Source organism: Drosophila virilis, chromosome X, assembly GCF_030788295.1.
Source record: "Drosophila virilis strain 15010-1051.87 chromosome X, Dvir_AGI_RSII-ME, whole genome shotgun sequence".
NCBI classification, from domain to species: Eukaryota; Metazoa; Arthropoda; class Insecta; order Diptera; family Drosophilidae; genus Drosophila; species Drosophila virilis.
Window position 1 is genome coordinate 3,539,712 of NC_091543.1, and position 24,745 is coordinate 3,564,456.

Genomic DNA, 24,745 nt, shown 5'->3' on the forward strand with positions numbered 1-24,745 from the left:
GCACACAAAATAGTTATGGCTTTTACGAATAAATGCTGTATCGCTTAAGTTTTGTATGTTGGCTTGCTTTGTTCGCTGTCTCTGGTTAGCAGTATACCAGGCTGACGTGCGCGGCGTTGCCATATCGCCAAAGGCAAGACATAAACAGTCTGGCAGGAGCTAAGCGCATTCTTCGACAGTGTGGCAGCACCATTAACTAAACATCAGACACCAGACAGACACAATAGTATAGAAGAATTTTAGGTTTTTTTTTTCAGGCTAATGTTAATATTGTTATAGAAAAACGAACAGCTGCGGTTACAAAGAGACACACAATCATCACATACACAAGCACACACACACACACACAAACACACACACACACAGACACACACACTAATAAAAAGCACGAAAAATAACTATAATTCGCCAAGTGTTGTGTGTTTGTTGTTAATGCCAATCGATGTTGTAGTACCAGTAGCTGTGTGTGTGTGTGTGCGCGCAACGCCCGCCCGCCCCTCCCGTTCCCATAGCCCAGAGCACAAACCTCCTGCAAAACATGGAAAGTGAGAAGATTTTGATGGCCGCCGGTGTTACGGTCGCCGCGGTTGTTGGTGCATTTGTCTTCTGGGGACCATCGGGTAAGTGCATCCAAAACACACAGTTGTGCAACACTGGCCACTCACACACACACACACACACACGCAGGTTCCCGCTTGCGTCAGCGTCGCGGCCAAATCGCCGGACTCCACAACTTTGGACGCACCTGTTTCCTGAACACATTGCTGCAGGCGCTGGCTGCCTGTCCGCAGTTCATTGCCTGGCTGCAGCTGTACAATGGCGCGACGCCGGATCGCAAGAGCCTGATTAGCTCGATGCTGAGCACCTTGGAGGTGGTGAATGGCACGCATGCGACGCTGCGCGGTGATCCCCATTCACCGGGCGCTGTGCTGCGCGCCTTGAACACATTGGGCTGGGTCATACCGCAGGAGGAGCACGATGCCCACGAGCTGTTCCATGTGCTGCTCTCGTCGCTGGAGGAGGAGGCAACACGGCCGCAACAAGTGGGCTGCCTGTCGGACGCACTGTTGCCCGTTGCCGCTGGCATCAATCCGAACAACGGCAGTGGCAATGGCAATGATACCGGAGATGGTTTTGGTGCTGCGTCAGCGGCAGCTGCTGCTTATCGCACGTGCAACATGGCCGGTGTCCAGCAGCGCATTGGAGATCAGCCGAATCGGCCATCGAGTGCCATGCTCTCGGATTTTCTCAATATGGAGTACGATGAGTCGACCAGCCTGCAGCGTCTGGTGCGCTCCGAGGCGCACACGCCCGACTCACCGGCCTCGGTGTGCGAACGCGAAACAGCCGAAATTCTGACGCCGTCGGCTGGCGGTGCCTCCTATCTGGCCCATTCGCCGTTTAGCTATCAATCGGCCATGGAGTTTATGGAGCCGCAAACGCAGCCCCTGCCCGCTTCACCCATACTGGGCGGCGAGCGCTTGTCGCGTCCGCGCCAAACCCAGGCCCAGACCCAGCAGCTGCAGCTGCAGCAGCAGCAGGAGAATCACAGCGAACGCCTCAATCGACGCGTGTCCAGCTCGTGCCGCTCGCTGGAGCGTCTCAATCGCGGACCCGGACGCGTCTCCATCTGGTCAAGCATGATGCCCAGCCAGGTGGCGCATCCGTTTCAAGGCGCCATGGGCGCACAAATTGTCTGCAATGGCTGCGGCTCCAAGTCCGCCGTGCGCTACGACAAATTCGATAGCGTCACCTTAAATTTGCCGGCACAACGGCGCTCCGGCCTGAGCCTGGGCCATTTGCTGAGCGAGTATATCACCTCCGAGGATCTGAGCGATGTCAAGTGCGATTCATGCAATGAGACAACCATGCACACCAAATCCGTGACCTTTGCCAAGCTGCCGGCCTGTCTCTGCATACACATTGCGCGCACCGTTTGGCTGCCCACCGGGCAGGTGTGCAAGCGTCAGGACTATGTCCACTTTCCGGAGAGCCTCTCCATGGCGCCATACAGCTTTGTCCAGCCCCATCTGAACAGTCAGGTGAGTGTGCCAATATTTTGTGCCCTGAAACCGGAGAATATGGCTTCAAGAACTGGCAGCGGGAGGCAGCTCCGAGTTCGTATATGTGTAGATATATAGATGGATCGGAATCAATGGTCATAGTACATCCTAGCTGAGCATTAGTTAAATATTTTTGTATTCCAAGATCGGACTATAAGAGCCGAACTTTTTCAAGTTTGCATTTTGACAGCTTGTCTCTGGGTTTAGGCCACATTCTCGCTGAGCACTTCCCGCCAGCACTTTCATGTTAACCACTTGTGATTTCTTCGCAGGCGGGCACTCCTTGGGGCTCGACCATGTCGCTGTACTCCACCAGCCTGCCGATGAACAACGGCGGCGGCGCCGGCGGCGAGGGATTCGGTGCGATGTTTCCCAAAAACCTCTACCGCCTGCTGGCGGTTGTGGTGCATTCGGGTGAGGCAAACAGTGGACATTTTGTTACCTATCGACGTGGTTCGCTGCGCAATGCGCATCGGTAAGTGCTGGCCGTCGAGGAGTGGAGAGAGGATTAATCATATTTGCCAAATCCAAATTCCCAATTTTGCAGATGGTTTTACACGTCGGACACGATTGTGCGGGAGGTGTCCATTGATGAGGTGCTCAGCGTGCCCGCCTATCTACTCTTCTATGATCGCGGCCAGCAGCGACAGCTCCAAATGCGCTGAGCATACACAATCCCCGCTTCCCGCTCCCTGCTCCCTGCTCCCTGCTCCCCGCTTCCCGCTCCCTGCTCCCTGCTCCCCACTCCCCCACCGTAGAACCAGCTGGTGGTGTAGTTGTTACGTCGGCCTAGTCATTTTTTTTTTTGCTCTCGCTCTCAACATTGTGTTGGAAACTCAGATTATTATATGATATAATAATTAAAACGGTGGCCATAGAATCCTATTCCAACAAAAAAAAAAAAAAACAACAACAAAAACAAACAAAACAAAAAGGAAAGCCTTTTAAGGAACTGCAAAGAAAACGGTCTCAGCAAGCACCAAAAAAACACACACACACACACACACACCTGCGTTAATTTTAGGGCAGGCCTTATATGCATACAATAGCTACAACTAATCATCATATATATATATATAGAATTTTGTTACATCAATGCATTTAAAAATTTTTAAATTGAATTTGAAATTCACATCATGTGCTTTTTAGATGTCTGTATTTAGCGATATAGATTCAAAAAGAAAAACACAAAAATAATTGTGCTAGGGGTATTACCGTAAGCATGAATCGATAATAGGTGTACGGTTTTTTTTTTGTTTACATTTGTTCCAATCTGTTATATAGATGTACTTCCCGCTCCTAATTGTTTAGGGGTCCGAATTCGTGGATCGATCGTTGCGTTATAATCGATCGCTATTTGCATTTATCGCTTATCGTGTTGCAAACAGAATACCCTTGCTCCCAATGACAACTATGTACATGATATATCATTAACTAACAATCGCCCAAAACAATAATTATCTACGTTAAACGCTATATAAATAAAGTTCGGATAGATGTTTAAATATAATCAAATGTTATTCAATTATTTCCCTTTAAAAAAACAATGTTTTGTAAGCTTTTTGTAAATGATAACATTAAGTTAGTGTATTGAAATTTTTTTCAAAATGTAGTCCGTTTTTTAAATGCAGCTTTACATGGTTGCACGGCAAGTTTTATAGCAAACAGCAATTTGAGGCAATCAAGCGAAGAAAAACTAAAATATGTACACACCATAAAAAACTGTTAGAGAGTCGAACATGTCTGGCATTTATGTATGTCTAATATTAAGGAAAATGTTTTCAGATTAAGCAATTGCAAAGGGCTTTTTAATGCTCTTCTTATTTTGTGTATCTAAGTCTTTGCAAAAAGGCTTTTTAATGCTCTTCATGTGTGTATACCTAATCATATGCTTTATGCGAAAATTTACAAAACACAATTTAAGCGCGCCTTCCATATAATTAACCGTGAATACAATTTAAATTTATCAGTGCCATTTTGAGTTTAACATAATGTTAGTAAATGTGTGCAAATGTATATAGTTGTATATAGTTGCACACTGCACACTTTTAGCTAGTGTGTACACACTGGCGCTCCCCATATGCCATTGCGTGCCTGCTCGCACTTGTGTGTGGATGTTATTCGAAATTCAAAAAGCAAGCATCGGCATCGGCACAAGCAATGTGTGTATAGAACTATGTCAAGCAATAACAGTACAAATAGAAAGCAATATAATGATAGAAAAATACAGCACACATCGCGCATTACGCCCAAAATAAGAGAATATCTGGCTGAAATGGCCAACGAGCGGGAACTGGAGCTGCAACGCTTCATGGCATTATCATCGACATCACCCGCCAGCAGCAGCATCAGCGTCGGCGCGCACAGCAGCAGCGGCGGCGGCGGCGGCGGCGCCTGCGCCGGCAGCGGCAGCGGCAGCATAGGGGTTGCAACAGCTGCCTGCGCAGCTGCCATGGCCTGCATTAGAAAGCAAAAGAAACGCGTAATGCCGGCGGCTGAGCACGTTAAGCAGATACCCATTGTCATGGAGACGGGACGCAATGCGTGCGCGTCTGTTGAGGATCTGCGCACGCCCACCAAAGGCACCCAAACGCCGACGCCGCAGATGCAGACGCGCAAAACCCAAACACCGGAATCGGCGCTCAAATCGCACAAACGCCTCGAATGGGATCCCGCCGCCGATGTGGGTTATCGCTGTCAGCGCGCCGCCTCCGCCAGTAACATAAGCACGCTGGAACGCTCCGTGCTGGAGGCGGCCATGCAGCCGGCCGCGCAACGTGCGACTGTCCAGCGCTCCAATCATTCCGAATCCGATCTGAATCGTTTGCAGGCGGCGGAGCAGCTGCCGCAGCCGGCGCCGGCGCCGCCGCTTGCCTCCAGCACCTTTGTCAACTCCAGCCGCAGATCCAGCCAGCCAACGCCAACGCCGACGCCGGTGCCCAGCCAGAGTTCACGTCGCGAATCCTGCGCCACGTCCGCGGTGAGCAGCTTCGATTATCATCACAATTCGCGGCCATCCACCGGGCAGAGCAACAGCAACAGCCACAGCAGCAGCGGGAGCTGCAATCGGCAGGCGCTCAGCGCCGAGGAGCTGCTGCGTCATGTGGAGCAGCAGCGTCAGGAGCGCGCGTATACCGCACAACTGGAGCAGGTGCTCTGCAATCGTCGCCACATGACGCGCGCCCAGAACAAGGAGAATCAACAGCCGCCGCTGCCGCCGCAACCGCAGCCCAGCCCTGCCGTCTCCTCGTCGAGCGTCTCGTCCAGCCCGCCGGTGAAATGCGATCTGGATCTGGGCATCGATTTGCTCTGTTCCCTGGTCAGCAAGCGCAGCCTCAGCCATCTACAGAAAAAGCAGCTCATACGCGACATTGCCAAGCGACTCGCCTGCCTAGATCTGGCCGCCAACAGCAGCAGCTGCAACAGTCGCGCCGACTCTAGCCGCAGCTCCAGGCGCAGCAAGGCCGTTAGCCAGCCCAAGGAGCAGCCGCTGCCCGCTGCAAATGACAAGCCCAAGGGTGAGTGCGGTCTGTAGCTACAGGAGGCATCTCCGAGTAACGTGTCCAGCCAGCGCAGACATTAATATGCATATTTTCTCCTTGCAGAGCTATCAAGACACAGTCTGCCTTTGCGCAAGGACACGGCGACCAATACGAGCAAAAGATGCCTCATACTCTCGCCGGAGCTGCTGACGCCGGCTGCTGTGCACCCTGCGGCGCAGACTGCTGCTCCTGCTGCGCCGCCTCCCGTGCCCGTGCCCGTGCCCGCGCCTAGAACGCGCGTGGGCACGCCCACGCAATCGCCGCTGCCGTGCAGCTATGCCTCGACCAGCAGCGGCGCCTCCAACGAGCTGGTCACACAGAAAACCAATCAACAGACTAAACCAGCCACAACGGACGAGCAGGCAGCCATGCAGGAGTGGCTGAATCCGATGACGCAGAGCGAGATTGACTACGAGGAGAAACAGCGACAGCAGCGCGGCCAGCTGGATAAGGAACGGCGCACACAGCTGGACTGGATCGAGACGGAGATAAGCCGCCTACGCACGCTGCAGAATCTCTTGAGCAGCGCCGCCAAGGGCATCATGCTGGCTCCGCCACCCGATAAGGGTGTGCGTATACCCATCCAGCTAATGGACGCCGTTGCGGATGCAGTGCCGCCGCCAGCGGAGGGCAATGCACTGTCTTCGGCTGCAGTTGTGCGGCGTCCGGCGCCGCCAGCGCCAACAGCAGCACCTCCTCCTCCACCACCTCCTCCTCCTCCTGCTCCTCCACTGCCAGCTGCATCGCCTGCCAGCAGGCTGCTGCCGCGCAGCAAAATGGCGACGCCGGCACCGAGCCACTCAGGCAGCAGCGAGAGCGTCTGCTCCTTTGTCCAGCAACGACAGCGCCAGTTCATGGCCCACTATCAGAACCAGCAGCAGCAGCGCCTGGAGCAGCAGCAGCAGCTGCTCCTGCTGCAGCAACATCAACAGCAGCAGCAACAGCAGCTCATCCAGCGCCAGCATCAGCAGCATCAGCAGCAGCTGCAGCATCCGTTGCTTGCCACGTGCCATATGGTAAGCTTTCAATTCGTGATGAACACAACAATTCTATTCAATTGGAAGCAGGTTGCCTTTCCGAGAGTTGCTCTTAACTTACACAACTATTCAACTGGCAGCTGGAAGCCCTTATAGGGGGACGTCTGTCCGTCTGTGGGAGAGACTTGTACAGCAAACTTATAATTTCGATCGATAAATATCGAATAGGAATTCTCTTCGATCCATAACGAAAGGTCGCTGCCCGAGTCGATATATCCTGGTCCGTCTGCGTGCGTGAAGAGAGCGTCTTGAAACTTATAATAAGTTTATATTCATTACGAACTTAAATTTCCTTTCGTTATCTCACTCGATTCTTAGCAGTATCGATAAATATCGAATAGGAATGCTCTCCGATCCATAACAAAGGGAATATCCGAGTCAATCTAGCCTTGTCCGTCTGAAATATATAAAGTATATATATTCTCCTCGTACTTCCGATGCATATCGATTTTAAATTTATTTTCGTTAACTCGCCCGATTTGTATAGTATCGATAAATATCGATTTTCAGGCATGGTCTTTTAAGCATAACTCGAGATCTATAAGAGCTAGGTACACCAAATTTGGCAACTAGAACTAAACGGTAAACTTGAAAACTAAAAGAAAATGTAAATGAATTAGTTCGAAAGAAAGAATTATTTAAGCTTATGTTTAATCAAAGGAGGAAGTACGACAGAGTTCTTTCTCTCTTTGCTTTTACCATATCCTGAGAAAAATCGTATGCTCATGGAATCATCATATATCATATCTCTCTCTCTCTCTCTCTCTCTCTCTCTCTCTCTGTCTCGCTTTAGCAGCGCCCATGCCAGCAGCATCAGGAACAGCAATCTCAACAACAACAGCAACAATATATGCAAATGCAGTACGCGCAGACGACGGGCAATGTGTACGGCTGCGTGGATGAAGGTGCCGTCTATTACCAGGTCGTGAACTCCCACGGCGCGCCCTGCTACGTGCAACATGCCGTCGAGGCGGCAACAGTTGCAACAAAAACGATGACAACAACTGCCGCAGCAGCGGGAGAAGGAGCAACCGGAGGAGGAGCAGCGGCAACAACAACAACTGGTTCACAGAACAGCTGCAGGGCGACGAGCTCCACATCGTCCATGTTGTGCATCAGCTCGGAGATGTCCATACCCATGAGCATGGTGAATGCCTGCGAGGCGACGACAACGACAACAACAACAACGCATCAATACGACGATGTGGCATGCCACCAGCAGCTGCAACTGTGCCATCGTCGCCGTCTTCACACGCAGCGCAGCACCAGCTCCTCCGGGGCACATCGGCAGCAGGAGCAGAAACAGCGCCAGCAAATGCTGCAGGTGCGACCGCGCGGCATTGCGTATGTCATACAGTTCAGTGCCAATGGCGATGAGAGCGAAATTCTGCCGGAGTCGCTGTCGCTGCAGGATCATCTGCAGCGCGCACGTCCGCTGTTCTGTGCCCAGTCCAAGCAGCGCAAGGCGATCCTCAATCAAATGCAGCTGCTGCGCAATGCGCGACGACGCGAACTCGATCAGTTGATCGAGAACAGCAGCCTGGAGACACTGGACAGACGGCTGGAACAGCTGCCGCCCCCCGTTACCTGTAAGTCCCTGAGCAAAGGCTGCTGCACTGCGTCCAGTTTATAGGACGACAATTCCTGCGAGCGACCAAAAGGCAAAGCTGCGAGATTTGCTTTTTTTTTTGTCACGAAATGATTCGCTTGGCTGTAGACATGTCCGCGTCCATAAGTTATATATATATTCCCGATCAGCATTTATCAAGCAGAGTCTATATAGCCAGGATCATCTGTCTTGTGTCTGCTTTAACTACTTTGAAGCTTTGCATCTGTTCGTGTTTCTGTTGCAGGCAGAGCGTATGTCCAATTGGCCGGCTTAGACCTTGACATATCCTTACGCAAATCTAATCTTATATATATCAGAGATCTTATATCCCATCCCATCTATTGACAGCACGCGTTCGCATCTTCTCTACGCGCGAGATGAAGGCCCTGACCAGCAAACGCTGCGAGTTTCTGCCCGAGGTGCTGGCCGCACAAAGTCGCGAGCGCGAGGAGCGTCGTCGTCGCAGCAATCGCATCATGCGCGACGTTTTCAATCGGGTATGTCCACCCAGCAGTGTCCCATACAGATTGTTAAATCTCTTAACTAAACGAACTTTTCACTTTTCTAGCGTCTGCAGCGTCGCGTGCGCCGTGGCAAGCTCTCGCTCAACCACAGTCGCACCGTCATCTAGTGGAGCGAGGCGTCGCGGCAGCTCAACAAGTGCCACTTCAACATGTTCTATATATATATATATATATATGTATCACAAGCATGGATCGAATGTTTGGACAGTTATTAACTGGTTTTACGCATGCCAATGTAGGCTCCAACTCAAATCTATTTTCTAGCCCTATATATATACATCTATATTTTTTTTTGCTGTTTTGTCAACTTATCTATTTATTAGCATTTTACACTGTTTGACCAATAAATGATTGCATTTGTCATTTAAGAGATCGTTAAAAAATCAATGATAATTATCTTGATTCTTTAAAGTTCAACTGAAAAACAATTTAAAATGCTTTGTTTATAAAACTATAAGAAGTAGATTTAAATATGTTATTTGAATTTTGACAACAAACGAATATGAATATGTATGCAAATACCTCAGGCACTATTTTAAGGTTTAAACCAAGCTAAAGAAAAGGCAATTTAATAATTGCCTTTTTTTTAATTCGACTTATTTATATTTAAGACATATTCCTCTACAGATACTACAAATACTTTTATAAAAGCCAAACTTCAAGTTGAATGCATTCAAACATATTTCGCACACATTTCTATATAAAAAACTGTTTTTATATATGTGTGCGTATGTATGTACGTATGTGTGAATCTATGTGTGTATGTGCATATATTCTTAACTGACGCCCTACTACGCGATTCTCATGAATTCAAGTAAGTCGTAAGAAAAGCCGATGGGCTTGACTTCAAGTGGCGGAGGCGCCGTCTACAATACTGAAGGAGACTCCAGTTTAAGAAAATGAAGAGCCAGATTCAACTATGGAGGAGACGACAGCTTAAGCAAATGAGGAGCTGGATTCAACTGGCAGGAGGCAGTGGCCCATAGGCTTTAGCGGAGGCCCTTGAAATAACTGGTATGTATTATAAGCATAATGAATTATTATAAACAAAAGTTAGAACATCTCTAATCTGGCAATATTATTCTTGGTCGAAGCTCATGTACAAATGTTGCCCTTAAATATCCTATATAGATCGAAATATTCCTAGCCCATAACTTTGTCAAATCCCATCCGGTTTTCACTAGGTTCGGACTTACCTGACCAGAGATAGCCATTTCAGGCCTTTAATTTTGATTAGAGCCTGAATAAATGTAACAGCGTATTTGTTTCAAGATGGATTTTCTTTATTAGGCTTCATAACATTGGTGATTAACAATATATTTTGAGTATTTGTTTTTATGTAATTATGTTATAAACTCTTTGCAAGCTAAACAACGTTTCTTCCGATTAAATTCTCCTAACAATTTTTGGTGTTCTATTCCGCGACAAATTCTTAAGACTAACAAGACAAAAGTTTTTCGTTTTTTTTTTTTTTTTAAGTTAATAACAATATGACGAGAAAAAAAAATGTTGAAAAAAAATTATACTAACAAATATAATGTATAATATTTATACGCGTATATCGTAATCGTTTATCGTTGAGATTAGTATCGATTTTAATAATATATATGTATATATCTATATATAGGATTATGTTAGTTTTCGTAATACCAGCCGCAATGCCAAATCAGGTCACAGGTCTCACATTTCTGTTTGTTACAGATCGAACGTGCTTTCAGTTATAGCACAGGAAATATTTTGGGGAAAAGTTTGCACTTGGTTTTGGGTTCGATTTTAGGTTAGGAACGTTTTGGAATTTGAAACGTGGGAAGAACGGGAAACTGGACTGGACCAACACACACAATGCAAAGCAGTTAACGCGTTTTCAAAGTCGGTTAATGGGGGGATTATTTTCGAATATATAATATATATAGAATATATATATATATGTTAACAGCGCGCTCGTATATCGGACATACTCTTTACTTAAACGCTAATAATTGAGATTTACTTGAGTTTCTCTTTCACTTAACATCTTATTTGCGCGCCACCATGTCCAGGCCGCCCTCCTCCTCCATTTTGGATAGAAACTTGATGGTGCGCTGCGAGGGCTCCGTCTGCCTGGCCATATCGATCAGTCCCAACAGTTTCTTGATGCCAATGAAGACGCTGTGGATGTTTACAAAAACAAAATTTTTAGATCATTTCACATCTGGCTCAAGTCTTTTCTTAATTCGAACTCGATCTTCCACTTATGTTTCGCATTTTCTCGTGAAAGTGAAACAAGTGAAAAGGCTATTTTAATTTCGAGTGTTTGCAAATTGAGTTGGAAACTAATTTAACTAAAATTTCGTTACTAAGATCCTTCATTTTCCACCCGGAATAGTGGATTGATCGTAACACGCTTTTCTTCTGATTAGACTAAGAAAATCTTAGAACTTAAAGTAGATCGATTGTCTGAGAAACCGAATAACCTTTTTTTAAACTTAAAGTTTAATGGATTCTTAGCTTCAGATTCAAACGGATCGGCTAGAATTCCATTCAGCCGTGTTTCACTTATTTCTCACGCTTGACAGTGGATTTCCATATATATTCTCGTAGCTGGGAAATTGGGTATCTTGGCTTACCGTTTGCCGGCCATCTTCTTGGCCACGGTCTGAAGCTCGCTCTTGGTGAAGATATCCGTGTCCTCGAGCACGGCGATAACATGCTCCGGACTGGACAGATTGGGCACATGCAGCACGGAAGTGAAGGCCGACAGCATTTCCATTTCCTCGAGCACTTCCCTAAAAAGAGTCCACAACAATTAGCTGGTCAAGCATGAGGGAATAAATAGAAACGTTCGCTTACCGTCGGCTCGAGGTGCAGAGTATGAGAAGCTTGCGTCCCTTGGGCGGCTGCTTCTTGAGCAGCACCAGCAATGCCTGCAGCGTAAGATTGGAGTATCTCGGACCGATGGGTCCATAGTCGAGCAAACGCTCCACATTGTCGACGACAATGCAGCTGAGGGTCGAGCGATAGGCGTCATCGAAGATCTTGCGTATGTGCAGACACTTGGCGGACTCGGTGTAGCCGACCATGTCCTCCGGCGAGCAGACCTTCACGAACGGAAAGTCCGACATTTTGGCCAACTTGGCGGCCAGCGCGGTCTTGCCCGAGTTGGGTGCGCCCGCAATCAGGACCGAGACAAGGCCGCTGGACTCGGTGGCCTTCGCCTGCTGCACATAGAGCATGCCATCCTCGAGGAGACTGGCCACCGGCTGGCCCCAGTTGACGACGCCGCGTGCCAGCATATTGTCGAGTATCTCCTGGGCGGTGCCGAAGGCCGGCTTGATGTCGTGCTCCAGCGAATGGAGGAAATCATCGCGATTCACCTTCAATTTCTCCATGGCCTCCGGATCGACGGTGACCTTTGCGTCGGCCTTGATCAGGCGATTCATGGCGCTCGATTGGGCGGCACGGACCAGACCCTCCAGTTCGGCGCCGCTAAAGTTCTTGGTTATCGACGCCAGCTCCTTGCAGTCGACATCGTCGCTGATCTTCTTGAAGTCACGCATACGCTTCGTGTGTATATTGAGGATCTGGACGCGTCCCTGTTCGTTGGGCAAACTGATCTCCATTTGCACCTCCAGACGGCCAGGACGCAGCAGCGCCTCATCGATCATATCCCGGCGATTGGTCATGCCAATTACCAGAATATTGTTCAGCTGATCCACACCGTCGATCTTGGTCAGCAGCTGATTGACGACGGTGTCATGGACACCGCTGTTGCCCGCAACGGAGCCGCGCTGCTTGCATATGGCGTCGATCTCATCGAAGATGATGATGTGCAGCCCGCTGTTGGGGCCCAGACGCTTCTCCTCCTCCTCGGCCTCGGCGAACAGCCGTCGCACATTTGCCTCCGACTCGCCCACGTACTTGTCGAGTATCTGCGGCCCATTGACGATCTTCGGCTCGCGTGCGTTTAGCATGGTGCCGATCTGGCGGGCCATCAGAGTCTTGCCCGTGCCGGGCGGTCCATAGAGCAGGATGCCCTTCACATGCTTGCAGCCAAGCTGCTCGACCAGCTCGGGCGGAAAGACGCGCGAGGCGAACGCACGGCGAAAGATCGCATTGAACTCATTGTCCAAGCCGCCGATGCCCATTTTGCCAAAGTCCCAATCCGGATTGATGATCGACTGGCGCACCACCTTGCCCTTCGACTTGCCCTGCAGATTCAGTGAGCTGTTCTCGGCCTTCTCGAACTGCACCGTCGTGTTGCCCAGAATGCGGCCGAAGCGCACATTGCGCGTGGTCGGCTCCTTGCCCTCGGCCAGGGTCTTTGGATCGATGGCCTCCAGCATTTTAACGGCCAAGCCGAGAAGTTTCTTGTCCTTGAAATTGAAGACCAGCGACTGGCCGACAGTCAAAGCCATGCCAGCGAATTGCATAATGAACTCCTTGGCCATCTGATCCGAGTCATACGGCTCCTGCGAGACGCTACAGGGGGGGTGAAGAGGTTTTTCTTTTTATTAATATGAGTGGCAGTAGGGCGTTGGCTGTCTTTGGAGTTCCCGCATAGCTGACAAGATCACCGGATCTCCTCTTGATAACCCTTTTCCCAAACCCTGTTCAAGAAATTTTGGGTAACTGCTGTTTATTAATTTCTCAAGAGATTTTGACAAACTTGTTTGTCTCTAGCTGGAAATAGAAGCTAACTGTATTTAACCAAACTTAACCTAACCTAACCTAACATAACATAACCTAACATAATCTAACCTAACATAACCTTACTTAACCTAACAGCTCTAGGCTTTTAAATATCTAAATTGATGTTACCTAACCTAACCTCACTTTTTACAGTCAAAACTACACACACACACACACACACACGTACACAAACACAAACTGAATCTATGTGCTCCTTTAGGAAAAATGAGTTTCGAGGTTAGGGTTCAATCACTGTGATCCAAGCTAAGCCCACTTTATCTATTGGAACCTTACCCAATGTCAAAGCTTTAATAACCAAGACGAATTTTCAGCTCGGGAGCCCAGCCTAACCCGTTTGTGGGTAAACTAACCTCACTTTTCTATATATATATTTTTTTCGCTAATACTTACGTCTTCTTTTGCAGAAAATCGGTTTCAAAGGAGACATTTGTTATAACATCGGAGTTGGCATCGAATCGATAGGGTCGCACCTCCAGCTCCTGGTTAATGGAGAGCATCGCCCATTTGCGCTGCACCAGAGAGAAGCCCACATAGCCTCTGGGCACCTCCATGGTCTTCTCCAGTGCGAAGATAAAGTGTTGTCCAGCTGCAGGCGAAATGTCTGCATACCTGAAAGGGATTCAAAAATAATAACAATAATGATGAGGAGCATGAGCTGAAATTGTTGCTGCAGTGCATCCATGTGGCATACTTCACATCGTCGGGAAAATCGCCGACGTTCACAATGGCGCGATTCGTCAAGGACAGCTCGTCCGTGGGGCATTTGGTGGCCTTCAGGCGCTGCAATTACCGTTAAATTTTAGTATTTATGCATTACTTTATTAATATGCGTGGGAGCTCACATAAGACATGGCTGCTGCTGCTACTGCTGCTGCTTCTTCTTGCCTGATTATGTAGCCTGTCTCTGTGTGTGTGTGTGAGCTTGTGGGAGTGGGGGTTGTTTCTGTTTACAGCTTCAGCCTCAGCCTCAGCCTCAAGCCCAGCTATTATCGATTCGCGGCGATTCGCAATTTCTGCTTTTTGCTGCGTTTTTTTTTTTTTTTTTTGGCTTTGGCTCTGTTGCGCCTATTTGACACTTACGGCAATTTCACAATTTGTTCTAATTGTTAACACTTAACACTTTACGAATTTTGTTTAACTTGCATTTCTTTTGCAGCTGTAGCACCACAATTCACAGCTTGACTTTCATTGATTTATGCAGAGCATCGAAATTTCTCGCTGCGCAGCTTAAAAAATGCGCGCGCGCACAGCGCTGCCAGCGCTGTAAAGGAACTGCAGCAAGTTGGCAGGCCGGCGACGCATATTTGAGCAGCAGCTGTTAAGCTCTTTAGCGTTAACAGCTGTTATTAGTCGCTTAGCACTGCGAGCAGGCGACGTTATTCTCTGCACAGACGTCATACGTTGCGATTGATTTGCGGGAAAGCGCGCGTGCAATTGTTGCGGTTTTTATCGAGAAGCGGTTTCTTTTTGGTTTGCAAAATTCGTGTTTATTTTTTTGTTGTTTGTCCAGTGATTTGATAAGCATTATCAGTGCCATGTGTTAGAAAACAACAAAATGAGTTAAATCTTCTATTTTTTTTTTCTATTATAACACACATTTTGTCATTTACACTGCAACGTTTGCGCGGCGACTGGCAAAAAGGTCAAGCGAAGCAGCTGAACAAAACAAAACAAAAAATTGTAACAACAAGTGCAGCATCATAGAAACATCAGCAGCAGCAGCAACAACAACAACAACAACGACGTTTGGAAAGCAGTAGCAGCAACAACAATAACAGCAACTTTGTAGGCTACCTGTTGAGCATAGCGCCGCAGTCGCAGTCGCAGTCGCAGTCGCGGTCGCAGCCAACGTTGCTGTCCGCTAATAGACTGGCTTAAGCTGAAGGTTAAGAGCGATTTGCAAGTGTCCGTTGCATGTCGTTAACAGTTGTATTGTTGTAATTGTTGTTGTAGTCGCGCATCAAGAATAACAGCAACAAAAATGACAGCTCCGCCACTTCGGGGCACTTCGCCGCGTTCAAACCACGGCGAGAGTCGAATTCTTATCGCGCTCAACGTCCTGCTCTGCATCATTTTCGCCGCGACCGCCGTCTCGTGCTTCAATCTGGAGCAGAGGCAGCCGCTGATCAAGTACGGTCATCCCAACTCGAATTTCGGCTACTCGCTGGCTACGCACACTATCGGCGAATATAATTGGCCCAATAACACAAAATGGTAAGCGTTCAGGTTAAAGTAAGCCAAACAACTTTATTTCAACCGGTTTTATTTTTCGTATTGTTTTTACTAATTATTCGCTCGGGCAATATTGTCGGGGCCGGAAGGGTAAATAGTTCTTAAGGGGCAAATGGAAACAAATATAGCACTAGGCGAAGACATCTAATTGGGAGAGATCGTATGTAAGTGGTTGATTGATTTAGTCAGAAGATTGATCTAGTCAGAAGTGCCCGACTAGCGGATACCCTGCACTTCCCTCTCTAACCTCACTCTCGATCTCTCCCATAAACGCTTAAGCTAAGATTTAGAATGTTTCATTTTTTAGATAACTCCTTCGTTCTTCAGAAAATTAAAAACAAAAAAATGCTTTCTTGACGGAGAAGTCTTCCACTTTTGGATACTTTTTGCCATATTCAAGCTCTGATGATTTGCGACAGGGGAACCCTATATCATAATGTACCTTCCATAGGAACAATTGTTCGGAAAGTAGTTTCTTGCATGGAATACTTTTTTGTTTTACAAGATACTCTCTCTCTCTCTCACACACTTTATTGATTGACATTGATTATTATTAATGCAACACTTTGCAAAAATACAACAAATTCCTTTTGATGCCAATCACAACAGCGAAAAAAAAAAAAACGAAAAAATATATAAAAATAAATAAACAAACGTGTTTGCCTTTTGTGCAATGCAATTGTTGTTATTTTTGTTGTTGTTGATGTGCGAAACTTGTTTGAGATTTATTTGATAGTTGTTGTCGTTAGACACTTCGATTACCATATAATATAATAATAATAAAAATGAATATTGATTATTTATAAAGATGATGCTACACACACAAACCTAGCGAGAGAGAGAGAGAGAGAGAGATATTGAGAGAGAGAGATAGATAGAGAGATCTATCGAATGTGGGCTTCGATCTGGCATGTGCTTTCCATTAACAAACGAACGAGAAACAAGAAATGAGAAAAAGATAAAAAAAAAAGAGAATTTTTCGATGGCCATTTAGTTAAGATCGTATAACTAATTGAATACATCTGCAAAATAGAACAAACGAAAAATATAATTTAGAGAAAGTTATGAAAAATGATCGAAATGATCTATCTATCTATCTTTTGTTTCTCAAGTGTCGGCCAGTTCTTAACTAATTTCATGCAAATTTCATTCCATTCCATCTGCAGATTAAAAGATTCTCCAGAACAGAGCAACTCTTAAGATCGAGCGTCTAATTGCATATTTGCTTAGATCTTGTTTTTTTTTTCTTATAAATTGAAATATTTGCAAGTCGGATAAAATATATATAGACAATATACGGTTTTCTATGTACATATTAGGTTTTTCATAAACGACCTTAATAAATCTTGATTTGCTTTATATTATATGTCCCAAAGAGTTTCTGGAAATCTTCTGAATGATCTTCAAATAATCTACTGAGGAAATTTAATTTAATTTAACTTAAATTGATTCTTAAATCAAGCGAAACTTTTTCTATTCGTATCTAGTGAGGTTTCTCCATGGAAATGGAAGATTATCTATGTATTTCGGAAATCGGAGAAAAAAGAACATCATGTTTATTAAAGGTAATCTTATGTATCATCATTTCCGGATATGTTAAAGGTGACTTATTCACAGCGATTCCAAGCTGGCACATTACGACAACAAAAAAGGGTTTATTTATCTGCAGTTCGCAAAAAGAACATTTATCGGCATTATCTTTCGGAACAACCCTTTTGGCTGCAGCTCGGTCGTTTGTTCGTAATAACATTTAAAATATTCGGCTATATCTCATGTGTATTTAGGCTACAGCTGCGACCAGACCCCGTCCCCGATCCGGTACCCGTCCGTCCTCGACCCAGTCCCAGCTCTCAGATAGGACACTCTGTGTGTTTTCATGATATTTGCATTTCCAGATATTTCAACAATATATTTCACTGTTTATCGCTGTTTCCCATTCGATTTCCTTGTTTATTTTATAATACCCTGTACGCAGTACGAATGGAGAGCAGCATACTTGGTATTCCGCGTGTGACAGCCAGATGAAAGTCTCTTCGCACCGATAAACTCTAGAAATCTGAAGAGCTTGTATTTAACACATCTGAAATTTCTATATTCCTCTGCATTGTAGAACAATATCTAATTGTATCGATAAACGATAGATATTTATTTTAGAATATATCGATAAATAGTCGATCATCTTCTCCAGGAGTTTTCTTCCCATTTTCTGAGGTTTCAATCAAGAAGAAGGAGCACAGCCTCTGTAACTGTTGAAATGCTGCAGGGTATCTGCAAGTCGAGCCCACTCGATTTTATTTTTTTTAAATTATTTTCCGCATTCGTTTTACAACGATCGTTTTTTTTTTTTCATTTTATTTACAAACTTATCTCCTCGCTGTGTGTGTTTATTTTTTGCCAGTTGATAAGAAAATATGTGTCGAGGGTCACAGGAAGACTCCGAAATCTCATGCGACTGCAGTTGTAGATATATGCATATATATTATTATTTCTATAGAAAATAATAATTTGCATAGTAAGCCTATGTGCCATAATCTGCATGTGTGTATGAGCCCATAATTATAGCTAACCGATTAGTTAAATCATCATGTTAAGGCTGATGTTAATCGTGCTTGTAATTTGGCCTGAAGCTAGCCTGTCTGTGCACTTAAAATGGCAACAACAACCGCAACAACAGCAACAACAACAATGCGAATAACTGTGACCGTGTTCGTATCCGCAGCAATTGTCTGTCTGGCGTACGCCCAGTTCGCAATGCCCATGCCATAGTTGGCAGACAAATCGGAGCCAACCGCAATGCCAATAAAATGACAAACATCAAAAACATGTATCCATCAAATGCAATCAAAACGAAGCTGGGATACGCTCACCAAGCACAAGCGGGTATAAGAGAAAGATGTGAAAATTAAAATTTTCCCTTTAATTCCTCTTTATGTCTCTTTCGTAAAGGTTGCACTGGCTTCGCTGTGTTCCTTAAGTATTATATAGACAAGGTAAAATGTAATCGTAAAGTAGATTCAAACAGAAAATAGTTTGAGTTTGTGACTTTCTTAAATTCCTTTTTTCAAGCTATATTCGTAAACGTTTCATGGGCAACGCTTTGCATAAAACTTATTCATGCAAAACTCTTAACATATCTTTCTTTTTCTTTCATATCTTACAAAAACCTTAATTTTGCATTCGTAAACGTTTTACTGGCTTATTTCGTAAACGTTTTACTGGCAGCGCTTTATTTTTGTGTTTTTCCATAATTGATTTGTCGGTTTCCTTCTTCCCAAGCTAAGCAGTGTTAACAGCAAGCCAATATACTCCTTAAAGTTAGGGTATACAAATAGAAAATCAATGCAAAAGTATTGCAGGGGCTTGGCTGAAGGCAATCCAAGACGTCTTATGGCTTATGGTGCCATAAAAATATGTATTACAAGAGCAATGTATCCACGTATTTCTGTTGTTGTTGTTGTCGTCGCCATTCAGTCTGAGGAAGTTCGTTTCGTGGAAGTCACTTGTCCACTTTTGGGTGGCAGTGGGTCAAAGCAATTAGGTTGCTTCTGCACAGTGTCCCGTATAGACTTTGGCTTAGAGCTAGCTAAAGCCGGCCAGACTTGATTCCATTTCCGTTGAACATGAATGTCTGACAATTCAGTGAGACTCGGAAATATTTTATAAGAGCTTTGATTTCGTTTTTTTTTAATGCTTATTTTAGAAATATGCCATTGAAGTGCACGTTGGCGAAAAGGCTCTGTTTAGAGGAGCTTAAAAGCGCAGCTAGCATTTGAAAGCTTTTAATCATGAGTTTTAGGAAAAATCAAGAGCTTTAAAGCTTTTTGGGCGACTTCAAACAAAGCACATGTACAAATATAGGAACTTTAAAGCTGCAGGTAACATTTTAAAGCTTTGAATCCTGTTTTTTAAGTAGAAACAAGAACTTTAAAACTGCTCAAGCGATTGATACCGAAGCACATGCACGAAGATGAAAGCTTTTAAGAGCAGCTCGTAAAATTCTAGTTTTTAACATATTATATTACGCTTTACGAATGAATTTAAGCATAGGCATTATTGAGTATTGGCAATCAAGTTGTATATACTCAATAAGTTGTGGCAAATGCGAAAGTAATCAGAAGCTTAAAAGCGAAGTTAGCTGAGCTTACAATTAAAATTAAAACTCAATCGAGTGCAGCTTACAGACTTTGCAAACCAAAACGCTTTCACATGTCCGGAATTAAGATGCAATATTATTGATAAAATATTCAAGATCATTTAAGCTTAAAAGCTTGACACCTGCAGCGAAAGCTCTGCGCAGTGTTGCCAGACTTTTGTGCGGATTGCAAAGAATTACAAGCAACTTAGAGAAAAGTGAACCCAAAGCTCCTTCGAAAGACAGTTGGGAATGCCAAAATGCCAAATACCTTTCACATGACACACTTTTGTTTAGCTGGGATTGTTAAGTGTCTATAAGTAAATATGTGACCAATTTATTGGTCCTTCTTTAACACGAACTCGACATGTGTTTCATCTGGCTGCTGGTCGTGCATTTATGATTAGGCTCCGGGTCCAGTCGACGTTCGGCCTCTGATTGCATTTGTCATGCAGCTCACACAGCAGCTGCAACAACAACAACAACAACAACAACAACAACAACAACAACAACAACAACAACAACAATAATAATAATGTTAACAGCCATAAAGCCGCGATGTGACGGCTTTTGGCCATGATCAAGGCTAAGCGCATAAAAAAAAACACGCGAGAACAGCTAAGTACGACAGGCCGAAGATTAAATACTCTTGCATATACCCTGTAAAAACAAGCCCTTATTTCAGATCAAATTACTAATACTATATGTTATTTTAATGGGTGTGCTTGTAAAAGTCAACTCATCTGCACACAGCGAAAAAAAAAGTTCTTCATACAAAAAACGTATTTTGTCCATATCCATATCCATATCTATATCTATATCCATGTCCATGTTTATATTCCATTCACCCATAGACTTATATGATATAGTTCTAAGTTCAATTAGATAATATTGAGCTTAAATGTCAGGAGCTTGTTGAAATGCCAAGTTTCATCAAATTTAATTTCGAAAGACAAAGAGGTTTTTTATACAAGAGCCCAATCTATACTGGGCACTAGCCAGAGTCGACAAATTCTTTAGTTAACTTTACTTTCAGCAACAAAAAGTAGAGCCTGCGCTAAGTTTTCGATCTGATCGAGAATATATATTTAGCTTACGGTTCTCCCAGTAAGCGCTTACACATTTCATTCCGCAATCTGAATACCCTCTGTTAGGGCATTGAGTGTAGCGTAATAAGAAGGGAAAAACCACCCAAAAACGAAACCTCACAAATTGGCTGGCGGCTTTTTTTAAGCGACCGACGGCAATCAAAAAGCCATTCACACGTTCTCGAATTTCCGAAGAACTTCAGTGCTTCTACCCGACCCCGAACCCGTCCCAGTTACAAATTTGATTTCAGTTCCAGTTCCAGTTCCAGTGCCAGTTCCTTAGTTCGCAGCGTGTCATGCAATGTGCAGTTGGCTTTTTGATTTGCTGACAAACGGACGTCATGTACGTCATGTTTACCCCGTCCGTCCGTCCGTCCAACCGACTCGACTGTCAGTCCGTCCGTCCCCCCGTCTCCGCTGTCCACTTGAACGTGCGCTTCACGCGCTCTGTGCGGTCGTCCAAAGAACGAACGCAGTCGGCATTTCATTCTTTCATTTGCGACAGTCACGCGTGCGAAACGTGTGAAATGCTTTTGAGCTTTCCTGATTCGATGAGGAGAGCTTTTGAGTGTAGGGAAAAGTATGCTTTGCAATATCGTGAGAGCAGCAGGCTGTGAGCAGAGTTTCGTGAGTCGGAAGAATAGATAGAATGCTTTTGTAAGATTTCAACTGAAATGAGCTTTCAATTCAAAACTTTTAAATTAATAATAAAAGGAGCTGTTGATTAAATTTGAATAATTTCACTAGAAGAATTGGTTTGTTAATCCCTGCTTCAATTTTTAGCTGTAAGCCTGCATCGAGCTTTTACAAAAAGTTTTCAATTATTCACGTAAGCAGTGAAAGCTTTATTTGACTTTTAAGTGGCAAAATTAGGATAAAATCCTTAAGTGATCGACTGTCATCAACCAGCTTGGGTTGTAAGCTTGTGCTTTGATTATGTTTTGAGTACGCTGAGCTTTTATTAAGTCATGCGAAATTTTACTATGCAAAGCGTGCTTTATACGGCTTCAGCTTTCGTTCATGCGCTTCGTATTTCGTAAAAGCTTTGTGAATCACTCGTGGAAAAACCGTGAATTGCGACGTCTGCACCAAGTGAATTTGCGCTTAGTATTATTATTGACTATTTTGTAGTTGCGGAAACCTCTACTTGGCATATCTTGTAATTTTCTAGAGTGCTTACTGCAGAAACCTTTGATGTTTTTCACATTGTTCTTGTTGCTTTCCATTGCATTTCAGTTCAAATTAGTTTGTTTTCATTTTCTTTGTCGCCCATTTGCTTTGTAAATGAGTTGTGTTGCTCGCAATGCAAATAAACAAATGCAAATCACGTTCAGGTGCTCCGGACATTCTTTTTTTTTTTTTTTTTTGCACCTATTAATGCCCTGTGGCTTATGGCTGGCAAAGGCTGGCAACGACTTGGTAAAATCGATAAAGATCGATTTTGGGAAATGCATGTAGGCTCTCGTAAAAAATATACAGATAAGAAATATTTCAATTTGAATATTTTGCTCAAAATAGTGAACTCCTTTCGCTTGAATGCCCTGAAAATTGGATGTCGATCGCAGTTTAGGCCCGCAAGTTCCTCAAGAGTGCATTTCCCATGACATCAATTGCAACTTCTAGGGTATCAGCTAGTCAGGATGTTTGGTCTAGTTGTTGTTTTCGATATACCAAATTTTTAAATATGATTGAATAACACACACGCGATTCCACGTGCAGCTCTCGACGCTCCATATGGAATCTGATTGGGCCGAACGGGCTTTAATTATTATTTTCCGCACCTTAACCTAAGGCAAATATTTGTAAACAAATCAACGTGAATATGTTAAAAAATGTGATTCACATTCATGTACTATAAAACTTTGTACACTGACGAGTGCCATGCAGGCAGGTTTTCTTATCTGGCCCATAGTTCCTCTGGTTCCCCACAATAAGCATGATATAGGCATAGTTTTATGAGACTCGTAATAGCTTATCTACGTGTGCGTGTGCGTGCGGCGCTTTTAATACCCTGTCTCCATAAAATGTGTGAACTAAAAGCAGTTAGAATTCTGTTGTGGATATGTATGTAACAGGCAGAAGAAGTCTTAGAAGAATTCGCGATCGACTGACTCGCGTTAGTTAAACTTTTCGATAACTGCATTCATTTATAACAAATCGATAAGTTTCGATTAATAGCATGGATTTATTGAGCATTTCTTGTGGGTTCTTAGGGCTAGATAAACCACATGAAGACTTTTTCTCAAAGTCGATAAATCGATTATCAGCTCTCGTTCTTTTGCCATCTGCGATAAATATCGATTATGATTCCACGATCTTTGTTTGACTGCGAGATATGAATGAGTGCTTTCGTTTATATAAATCTTATATTATATATTTTATTTTCGATAACTATTGCCACTTCATTTACATCGATAAGTATCGAATATAAGTAGTTATTGTAATTGTAAATATATTTTATAATTTTATTTTTATCATATTATAATTAACCAAAATTATCAACATACTTAAATGTCAATTGAGCAGAGGGCCAAATGTCAATTGAAAGCTGCTAACAGGGTATCAGTTAGTCGGGCTGGCGCGTTTTTTCTTGTTCTTCTTCTGGCTTTTAGCTAAATGTATGCCCTGTCGGACACATGTTAAATTTATTTTATATATTTGTATACATATATATATATATATATTTGTTTTTTGGCTGAATATGATAGTTCTTATGGGTTCTTTGCTCTGAAAGTGCGCCAAAATGTTTCGCCGAAAATGAGGTCAACAGACGCCAAACAGTCGCAGCCGGGGCAATAGTTGGAACTGTGGCCGGGGCGGGGTTGCGCTTAATGGTTATTGTTGTTGTTGCTGTTCCCAACTGGGGCGAGCCGTCGTACATGATAGAATAGTAGGCCTCTATTCGTATTTTATTGGATATTCGTCTGTATTCCACATGCAAAATAGTTGTTTTTTTCTGGTCTCTAGTTGTTTTTTGGCGTGCCCAGCTCCACCCGAAAAGACGCCGAGAGACATAAACAAATGAGATATACGACACACGCATTACAGCGGAAAAGAAAGAAATAACGTACATATACTAGACAAGGAAATGCCTAGACAAACACTTGGCAGATATCTATTATACGCAATGTTACAGTGAAACCAGACTAAAATGTACGCAAGATCTTCTTGCGTTTGCACAAGCCTAAACTACAAAACGTTTCACATTTCTTGTCTTAAGATGATCTTTAATATTGAATTGAATAGGGCTTGCACTATCCGATGCACTGAGGATACGGTTAAAATCAGACAGAACTATAGGATCTTAAAATTGAAATATATGTTTATAAGGGGTAAAGCAAGGGAAACCCTGTAGCTGCCGCCTTTCTTAGGGTATGTCTACTTCTATCATATAGAAAATAGTACGAATTATGTTAAGAATTGCATATCTGTTAATCAACAGTACTGCAAAGCTAACATTGCATGCTTATCTCAACATTTTCTCTATAATTCCCAATGAGTTCAAGCGCAGAGTATAATAACTTCTAGATGCTTGATCTTGTGCTGGCATTTTAGGCAAGCTAGATTGTAGCATTTGCTGCCTCATAAACATGCGTGAAAATTCAATTGATTTTTGTTGCTTATTGTGGGGGATGGGTGGGGGAGGGGTGATGGGAGGGTGGGTTTGGCTGGTACCGAGGGCGTGCAGCTGGAAAGAAGAAAAACGAAAAGGAGGCGTGCGTATTTATAGCGCTAGGAAAATTGCCCATCTATTCTTTTTATTTCATTTTTTCCCCAAGACTCGCTGTGAACTGTACTAGCCGTGTGTGTGTGTGTGTGTGTGTGAGTG

General features: G+C 44.3%; 4 protein-coding genes across 6 annotated transcripts in view; 3 read left to right on the forward strand and 1 right to left on the reverse strand.

Moving 5' to 3' along the window:
* The first annotated feature begins 179 nt into the window (after positions 1-179).
* Positions 180-3,801, forward strand: Usp30 (ubiquitin specific protease 30). The gene is made up of 4 exons (XM_032440524.2): positions 180-620; positions 688-2,042; positions 2,336-2,538; positions 2,611-3,801. The coding sequence occupies exons 1-4, from the start codon at positions 539-541 to the stop codon at positions 2,726-2,728; spliced, it is 1,758 nt and encodes a 585-aa protein (XP_032296415.1). The 5' UTR covers positions 180-538; the 3' UTR covers positions 2,729-3,801.
* Positions 3,802-4,136: 335 nt separating this feature from the next.
* On the forward strand, positions 4,137-9,143 carry Alms1a (Alstrom syndrome 1a). 3 transcript variants are annotated; one of them, XM_032440522.2, is made up of 5 exons: positions 4,137-5,590; positions 5,669-6,621; positions 7,436-8,231; positions 8,600-8,748; positions 8,820-9,143. In XM_032440522.2, the coding sequence occupies exons 1-5, from the start codon at positions 4,144-4,146 to the stop codon at positions 8,880-8,882; spliced, it is 3,408 nt and encodes a 1,135-aa protein (XP_032296413.1). In that variant the 5' UTR covers positions 4,137-4,143; the 3' UTR covers positions 8,883-9,143. The 3 variants fall into 3 exon arrangements, with proteins under 3 accessions (XP_032296413.1, XP_032296414.1, XP_002058044.3); XM_032440523.2 differs by having other exon boundaries at positions 7,439-8,231; XM_002058008.4 differs by having other exon boundaries at positions 4,137-5,581.
* Positions 9,144-10,036: 893 nt separating this feature from the next.
* Positions 10,037-14,664, reverse strand: comt (comatose). The gene is made up of 6 exons (XM_002058007.4): positions 14,307-14,664; positions 14,156-14,244; positions 13,855-14,073; positions 11,605-13,233; positions 11,382-11,540; positions 10,037-10,923 (listed from the first exon to the last, which is right to left on the reverse strand). Exons 1-6 carry the CDS (start codon positions 14,313-14,315, stop codon positions 10,791-10,793), a joined length of 2,238 nt encoding a protein of 745 aa, XP_002058043.1. The 5' UTR covers positions 14,316-14,664; the 3' UTR covers positions 10,037-10,790.
* A 172-nt stretch (positions 14,665-14,836) lies between these two features.
* Positions 14,837-24,745, forward strand: part of mew (multiple edematous wings) — a 73,731-nt gene continuing 63,822 nt past the window's right edge. Inside the window, exon 1 of the mRNA XM_002058006.4 lies at positions 14,837-15,678. Coding sequence (XP_002058042.3) covers positions 15,446-15,678 — 233 coding nt within the window. The 5' untranslated portion in view covers positions 14,837-15,445. The remainder of the gene's footprint in view (positions 15,679-24,745) is intronic.